The following is an 8,515-nucleotide window of genomic DNA, read 5'->3' as shown; positions in this document are numbered from 1 at the left end:
AGTGCGCCGAGTCCATTTCTACATCCATTTCGCGCAGAAACAACTCCGACTCAGTCCGACACTCCCCAGAAGCGTCGACCAGTCACTAATACTAAAGCCAATCCTATCCAAACCTCAGAAACACTACATATAAATTACAGCCGGATAATTTTAATCGTAAAAGAGCATAAAATATATTAATTGTTAGCTATTGCAGCAAATTCAATGACAGACGATTTAAGAAACTGTCACTTGCTTAGCAAAAATACTCTAAGACAGTGCTTTTTTTTTTATTGAAAAAAACATCATAAGTGGCATCTAAATAATAGGACAAACAGTTACAGACTGCTCAAACTCTACAAAAGATTAGACCAACTAGAATTCGTTCCTATTTGTTTAAGGACCAACATATCCCGTTTTCACTACAAGAATTAGAGAGTATTGCTTTGCTTCGACGCCTTTTGGAGTCCAATAATAATATTCTTATAGGGTGGTCTTCTAGATATAGTTCATTTTCACAACGTGTTGATAAACTAGCTAAATGGGGCCTTGGTTCCCAAGTAGCTTCTAGTTGGTCTTCTTTTGCAGAGTTTGAGAAGTCTGTAACTGTTTATCCTATGAAATAAATGCCTTATGATGTTTTTTTCAAAAAAAAAAAAAGCACTGTCTAAGAGTAATTTAGATAAAAAAGTGACAGATACTTAAATCGTCTGTCATTGAATTAGATCCAATAGCTAAAAATTAATATATTTTATGATAATTTAAAATTAAAATTATACGGCTGTAATTTATATGTAGCGTTCCTGAAGTTTGGATAGGATTGGCTACAATATTAGTGACTGGTCGACACATCTGAAAAGTGTCGGACTGAGTCGGAGTCAATTCTGCACGAAATGGATGTAGAAATGGACTCGGCGCACTCAAATAAGCAAAACTGGAGTTTTGCTAGATTCGGGCACCCATAGTAGGTTTTGGGTCGCCCAGAGCTTGAGTGTAGAACTGAGCAAAACTGGAAGCCAATTCGGATCCTGATTTCGGGCGCCCGGAAATGGGTCCGAAAGTTCACCTCGTGAGTATCATTTGCGCTGACACGTGGCTGGTGGTAGGTGAGGTCCGCCGTAGCCGGATATGGGCACAGCACACAGCAGGCGGAGGATCCGAAGTGGAACAATTGTGCAGCCTGGAGGTTTCGGGCGCCCAAAACATGCTTTCAGGCGCCTGAAAGTGCCCGTTTCTGCATAACTATAGGTTTGCAGCTGTTGTTCCTAAGGCTTATTGGACCGCTCTAACACCCTATAAATAGGTGGTGTTCGACCACAGTGAGCTCTTTTCACCTGTTCTTCACAGAAAAGCCTCAAATTGTATCATAGTCCCTCAAATTGCTCCAAGGATTGCTGACTCTGCAGACTTCTAGCAGCGACCTTTGGCATTTTGACTCGTGTGCAACGTAAGAAGGTAGGATTGCGGTGAAACTTCGTTTGTTGGATTCTAGACTTCAAGAAGAATCCGTGGAGCCCAACTTGACAGAATTTGAGTGAGGTTAGCTTGGTCGATTTTAAGTTTTACTCTGCTGTTGTCGCATTGAAACTGACTTTGAGCTTTTTGGTTGTTCTTCAATGCAATTTTTGGAAGGAGCAGGATTTTTAACCAGAGTTGGATACTTCAGCATTGTTTACTGGATTTGAGACCTTCCTCACCTGATTTGAAGGTGATTAGGTGAGTTTTGACATTGAAGTTGGAAAAAATCAAACTTAAGTGCTGAAATTGTGGATTTTAATGCATTCGTTAGGGTTTTGATGTTCAGATCTTCGAAGAGGTTTACTGCTGGTCCAGTGGTGATTACAGTAGAGATTACCAGTGTTTTCGGGACCTTCTTGCTGCTGTGGAGTTGCGCAAGAGGTGGGTTAATCATCAGTTTTTACTCCTAAGCATCGCATAGTAGACATGTATAGTTTCAGCTTTTGTATAACATGTGTTAGCTCAAATTCATGGATTAGCATATTAAATGAAATCTGAATTTGGAGCATACTGTAGTAATTTAGATAAATTATACATGTTGGACTTGAAAATTGACTTAGGAGAAAACCAGCGATTCTACTCCGTCATATATTTAAACTACCTGATTTAGATCTAGGAGCCGTGGTTGTTTGTATCACTGCAGTTTCGGAGCGGTGGATACCCATAGTAGTTTAGAATGCATTTACGCTCGTGCTGAAATGCCGAGTTTACTTTTATAGCGGTGTTTAGGCTGTTTCGGACTGTCGGGTGCCGTCGTGGTTGACGATGGACCCAGATTGCTGTTTTTGCATCAGATTGTGCCGATGGCACGTGAGTTCGGTTGTTAGACCTGTTAGACCCTGTTTACTTGACTATAGCCTGTGGGAGCCTGATTGAGCTCGGCAGAGACACGCTTGCATACTCGGTTGGGTAGCGCCCACGAGTGCCACTCCGAAGTCGGGCTTTGTGCGTTTGCGTTGGTGTCGTTGTGTCCTGGTTGGACTTGCTCTCCACGGACTGTTTAGTGTGGAGATAGCTGTCTAGCTTCGACAGGCAGGACGGGTGTGCTCACAGTCCCTGGGACGGGTATGTTTACAGTCCCTAGTGAGTTTGGGTCTGAGTTTGTTTTACTTTACGGATAGTAGTATCGAATCATGATAGTATAGTGGTATATAACTATAGATTTGTTCCAGCTTTCCTTTCTATCATTGAGCATTCATCTGTAGACTTAGTAGGTGAGCCGATGAGTCGAGGGCGGTACCCACTGAGGACTACTTGTTTTTGCAGTAATTCTCACGCCCAGTTGTTACCCCTGTTTTTGCAGAGCCGTCGTCTTCGGCTGCTGCCATTGCTGATTCTGAGCGTGGCAAGGGCGTCGCGAGTTAGAGTCCTTCTAAACGAGCCAGAGCTAGAGGGGTACCAGCTACAGGTAGTTGTAGTTTTTGATCCTTTACATACAGATGTTATACCTCGCCTGAGCGAGTATTTTTATACCCAGATGCTATGTATGTATTGAACCACTATTTTTTTTTATTTGGTTTAGTTCCTAGCAGCTCTATACTACTGTTTGTAGTATTGTATGATTATAGATACTGTTACTGTTTCGCTTCGTATACAGGGAAAATTCCTATGTATACGGCGGGTCTGTTAGCGTGCCCGGGGAAACGAGTAATCCGGGGCGTGATATTATACCTATTAAAATTGAATGAATGATATTGTTAGTATATGATTGAACTTATATTAATATGGAGTGGCATTTTGGAAAAGAAAAAATTTTTAAAACTCGCTCTTTTATTAGTATAGATATTACTAGCTGCAAAAATTTACAATAAAAATTATGTTTTATAAATGAATATGTTATATTTTATTAGATAATTTTTTCAATATATACATTGAATATTTTTATATATTTTTTGAATTCTGATAAATTTAAAATTAAAATTTATTATTTAAACTAAAAGCGTCAACATTTAATTCACATTTACTTTGAAATTTTATTTTAGTTTACTGTAATTAAATATTTTAATTGGTAATTCAAATTTGATATCCAAAATTTATAAATTTAAAATTTTTAAAATTTAATTTTGATCCACTATAATAAAAAATTTTATTTGTTAATTCAAATTTGATATCCAAAATTAAATGCAATTCATGATTTAAACTCAAATTTTAATTTCAATATAAAATCTATAAACAGAAATGCTAATTTTTAATAGATTGATTGTAACCCTTATTTTTATTTGAAATATTTTTTAAAAAATTAATCATAAACATTCGTAGAATTTGATATGTTGATAGATAAGAATTCTATTTTCTAATAGATTAATCATAACTATTTGTTTTTATTTAAGATATTTTTTAACAAATTAATCATAACCGTCAGTATGAAATATCTTTTTATTTCTTTATATTCCGTTTGTTATTATAAAAATTTTTATATGCTTAGATAAGTATGAGAATTATTATTAGATAAGTTATTAGATAAAATAGAATATGGAATTTATAACCCTTATGAAAGCCCGTGGTATTTTGTCCACGTGGCAGCGTTACCTTAATTTAACTTTTGTGGGCCCTACCTGTCATCTTAACCCAACCAAATTTTTTTTCCTACTCTGCAATTCCCATTTAATTTCCCCTACTTCTAATTAACTTCTCTTCCACCTCCGGCTCCTCGCTCGCCCCTCTAGATGCCGCTCGACTCCTGTTCCCTCTCTCCTTCGCTCGCCCCTCTAGATGCCGCTCCGACTCCCTGTTCCCTCTCTGGACGGAATGATGGCCGAGTTCGTGGTCGGGCCTTTTTCCCGTCGCGCCCGTTCCTGTTAACGACGCTTCGTTTCGTTCACCCCTTGATGTCGCTCCGACTCCTGTTCCCTCTCTGGACGGAATGGTGCTCCGAGTTCGTAGTCGGCCCTTCTTCCAGTCGCGTCGTTCCCGTTAGCGGCGCTTCGTTTCGGCTTATTCATCCCTTCCAGTCACGAAAATGGTTCTGATACAGTCTCCGTTGTCCCTTCTTGCTGCCTATATAATATGCCTCTGAAAAAAAATTGTTTGCAGCAAAAAAATCCTATTTCTCTTCTAATTTTTCCCATCTCTGATTTGGTAGCGATCCCTCCGCGGCCTTCGATTTCACCTCCGGGAAACGGATCGAGCAGAAACTTCTCGAGTACAGTCAAGAGGTCTCACCTCGGTGCTAGGTTTTTCCCTGCTAATTAGTGTCAGGAGGGTCAATAACTCATTTTTTGTGACTTCTTGGTTATATTCAATGATTAGTGAAACCAATATATGCTAGGTTTTGCCCTACCACTGTTTAAGATTGACAATAGTTTAATGCTTTGTGTAATTTGTCCCTTGTCAGTAGCTCTTGGTATAGTAAGTGTCTGTATGACTTTGCTTCTGCTTCTTAAATCAACAATTGCCTCCAAAAAAAAGAGATAATCTTCTATGTATTGTATTCCATGTATACAATCGGACATTGTCATTTTGTATAAATGTGCATGAACAAAATTTTTTGTAACATCTTTACAATTTAAAGTTCCCATATTAGTTTTTCTATTTTGTTGAAATTCAAACATAGGGTGATTCAATGTATTAGTTTGATTAGAAGTCGTTTGTTTACAACTTCTTGGTTACATTTCTGAGGATTAGTAAAACCAATGGCAGCCCCTTCATACATGTTTCTATATGCTTGGTTTTGTGTGCGCTGCAAACAATTTGTGTCCCATCTGTAAGTTTTGGTTTGGTGAGTAAGTTGTGGTGGGGCGTGGAAGCTACTATTTAATTATCTGGTGGGTGTAACAATAAGCTTTTCCTTTGAAGTTCATTGGAGAAATTGTTTTCTTTCTTGACTAAGTTGAATATGATTACTGTCTTTTGAATTGTATATTGCTTTGCACAACGTTGTCTTATTTGTATTCTGTGTTGTTGTTTATTCAGAGAAAATACTTCAAGCAAGGAAAGATAGAACAATTTCAGCAGATCTTGGAGGAAGGGTCAAGCCCAGATTTTTTTAAACTCTTTTTTTTTATAATAATTGGTAGATATTTTGATAATGGCATGCATTTAAAGAATTGGCTTTTTGTAGTTTAGAAAAGTATTGTATATTCTCATTTCTTTACACTGATTTTCTTTACTGGTCAAAGTGAATCAACTGATGAAATTATTTGTAATTGAGTGAGTTCTTTGTCTGAGCTGCAGAAATTGATGAGTACTATGCTGATATCAAGTATAAGCGAATCGCTATCCTAAATGCTTTGGGAGCCTACTACACTCACTTGGGAAAGGTTGATCCGAATCAAAACAAAAATTTCACTTCGGCAATTCAGTAATACAATAGAGCTTCAAGAATTGATCCCCTCGAGCCTTCTACTTGGATCGGAAAAGGTTTTTCTCTTCATAAACATTGTTGTTCTTTAGTCTCTTATTTGTGACTATGGTCTTTTGGAAACCCGTCCCCTCTGCAAATGTAGGAAAACTCGAATAGTCGTCACATTTTGCAGTAAACTGTTAATTGAATTCCTTCAAGTGTACTGTTTATGTATGATCATGAGAGTATGCTATCTCAATCTAAAGAAAAGAGCACAATTATGACTATATGAATTTGTATTAAATGCAATGGTATTGAGATGACTCACGCGTACATGATGCAGCCTATCTCAAATTCTTATACCCGTCTATGAGACACTAGAAACATAAATCAATATAAACTCAGATCTATCCCTCCCGTTCTCCTGTTCAATATTGACGAAATAAGGTTTTCTTTACTCCACGTGAAGGTATTTCCTTAATTTAGGCAGGTATACTTTTTGATTAAATTCTATTTCCTTTTATCGATATGTCAGTACCCTTACTTATATTTCGACTTTTGTACGAAATACCTATTAGATTAACTATTTTGCTTAATTATGGGTTTGTATGGAATTTTTCTCCTCCCTATCTGTCAACTTAACTTATCTACCTGCTTAACTCATATTTTACAAAGTAAATTAACTAGGATGGAAATTGCGAAATAATTTCAACCAGTGTGTTCTGCATATTATTATTTTTGATTGTTGTGATGGTCTTTTCCTACTATTCCTGTTTAAAATTATTTGACTATAAGTTCTGCAACTTATATATTCTAATTAATGTTGTAAGTTGCTGCTTCACTTGATTTTTGTACTACTGCAACTGCATATTTTTGGGATAGCAGGTTAGTAACATTTCTTAACCAACTTTTCATTTTAGTCCTATTTTATTCTTTCTATAATTTTTTACTGACTATTATTTTTTCTTTCAGCCAACTCTCGCACTCTTTACTCGGCTTCTACAACTCTCAATTTTATTGTATCTATGGTTACTCCTGCTGCTGTTGAATTAACTGCTTATACTTTTATTTATTTGTTACTCAAAATTTTTTTGTTCTTTTATGTATTTAGTATTTCGTCTTTAATTGTATAACATATTTTATACTTAAAATAGTTGCTTCTTTTATTATTGTGGTGATAGCTTCTATGTTGCGAGGAATGAGAAAAAAATGTTATACTACTATTTCTTCTGCCTTTTACTTCTAAATCTTATGTGAGTTCATTATATTTTATATTTTGAAGTTTTTGAAGTACGACAGACTTTTTGTTGTTTAAAGCCGCTAAAAATTACAATTGCTTTTTTTTAATTTTAGCTTCAGGTACTTCTTCCATTCTTTTGCCTATTGTATGTAAGCTGATTCAATTGCTTTAAGCTCTCTATATTTAGAAATTTGTGCACTGTTAGGATGTGTCTTTTTTTTTTTTTTTGCTAACTTATGAGGCATTCATTAGATTTTTTTTTTTTAAATCATCATATGTCTTTGAGTCTTGACGAAGAAAAATTTTGCTACAATAATATTTGCCCGCTGCATCGTGCGGGGTCACTACACTAGTTATATAGATGACGGTTATTAGGAGATAAGGTACGCGTATAAAATGTGGGATTTGATATGCACTGTCTAAGAGCAATTTAGATAAAAAAGTGACAGATACTTAAATCGTGCCATTGAATTAGATCCAATGGCTAAAAATTAATATATTTTATGATAATTTCAATTAAAATTATACGGCTATAATTTATACTTATTAAAATTGAATGAATGATATTATTAGTATATGAATGGAATTATATTAATATTGTCACGCCTCGGGGTCCCATTAGGTTAAAAACACCGCGAAATTTTTTTTTTTTTGAAGATCTAACCCCAGGGAATGCCAGATCCGCCACAAATACAGGGAATCCACTGTTCACACGGACAGAGTCTCCCCTGTATTTGCACGGCGTCGCACAAGTACAAGAAGTATCCCAGGTACAACCACAACCAAATGAATATAGAAACGACTATGCAATCATTCATTCACCATTCACATCACAGTTATACATTAAATATTTAAACATAAATCCATAGAAAATTCATTTGAAAACTGTTTCCTATACGGAAACATATATTCTTTAAAAACGCTACCACGAGGGGTAGAAAACCTTTTATTTACGAAACCACGAATCCTTTTATTACATTCATAAAGCCAAATCAAAATATGATAGTTAACTGAAATACCCAAAAACCGAACCATATAAACTATCTAAGCTATATCAACAGGACAGTAAGGGTAGAAACTAAACCGAATAACCTGGGTCGGAAGCTCTATTGACCGCTACGTATGTATCTCACGTCTCGTCTCAACCCTCACCGCCCGCGATACCTGAAAAATAGTGGGGGAGGTGAGAACATATAAACATGTCTCCCCTCCCAGTGGGTACCGCAAGCCGATGAAGGCGAGGAGTACTCACCGGATCAGGAAGAGCTAAACAACGGTATGGGTCAGTAGAAAATACAGTAGCAATAATAATGAATGAAAGAGACATGTATATGAAAGAAAGTACAACTACCGCTACTGTAATAAACAAGACTATAGTAGCAAAACAATCTAACGAAAGAACTGAAGATATACAAGCGACAACTGCTACTATAGTTATATGCGTCAACCAGACGATAAGTCCAAATATACCCAATCTAATGCTGCTATATTGGTCC

The 8,515-nt window shown here is 36.4% G+C and overlaps 1 protein-coding gene across 3 annotated transcripts; it reads left to right on the top strand.

Annotated features, from left to right (window-relative positions):
* The first annotated feature begins 4,116 nt into the window (after positions 1-4,116).
* LOC109704387 lies at positions 4,117-6,949 on the top strand. Of its 3 annotated transcripts, none has more exons than XR_002214344.1 (5): positions 4,117-4,459; positions 4,580-4,652; positions 5,410-5,476; positions 5,671-5,856; positions 6,752-6,949. XR_002214344.1 is itself a non-coding variant. In XM_020225132.1 (4 exons), the coding sequence occupies exons 1-4, from the start codon at positions 4,164-4,166 to the stop codon at positions 5,799-5,801; spliced, it is 567 nt and encodes a 188-aa protein (XP_020080721.1). In that variant the 5' UTR covers positions 4,117-4,163; the 3' UTR covers positions 5,802-6,949. The 3 variants fall into 3 exon arrangements, 1 of the variants encoding a protein (XP_020080721.1); XR_002214343.1 differs by having other exon boundaries at positions 5,671-6,664; XM_020225132.1 differs by having other exon boundaries at positions 5,671-6,949.
* Positions 6,950-8,515: the final 1,566 nt, after the last annotated feature.

Source organism: Ananas comosus, unplaced genomic scaffold, assembly GCF_001540865.1.
Source record: "Ananas comosus cultivar F153 unplaced genomic scaffold, ASM154086v1, whole genome shotgun sequence".
NCBI lineage: Eukaryota > Viridiplantae > Streptophyta > Magnoliopsida > Poales > Bromeliaceae > Ananas > Ananas comosus.
The sequence above is the reverse complement of the archived record's forward strand: the minus strand, read 5'-3'. Positions and strand labels throughout refer to the sequence as shown.

Coding starts and splice junctions, on each gene's coding strand:
- LOC109704387 (XM_020225132.1), top strand. CDS start 4,164: ATGCCGCTCGACTCCTGTTCCCTCTCTCCTTCGCTCGCCCCTCTAGAT. Junction 4,460..4,579: donor CCCTTCCAGTCACGAAAATG/GTTCTGATACAG, acceptor CTGATTTGGTAG/CGATCCCTCCGCGGCCTTCG. Junction 4,653..5,409: donor TTCTCGAGTACAGTCAAGAG/GTCTCACCTCGG, acceptor TTGTTTATTCAG/AGAAAATACTTCAAGCAAGG.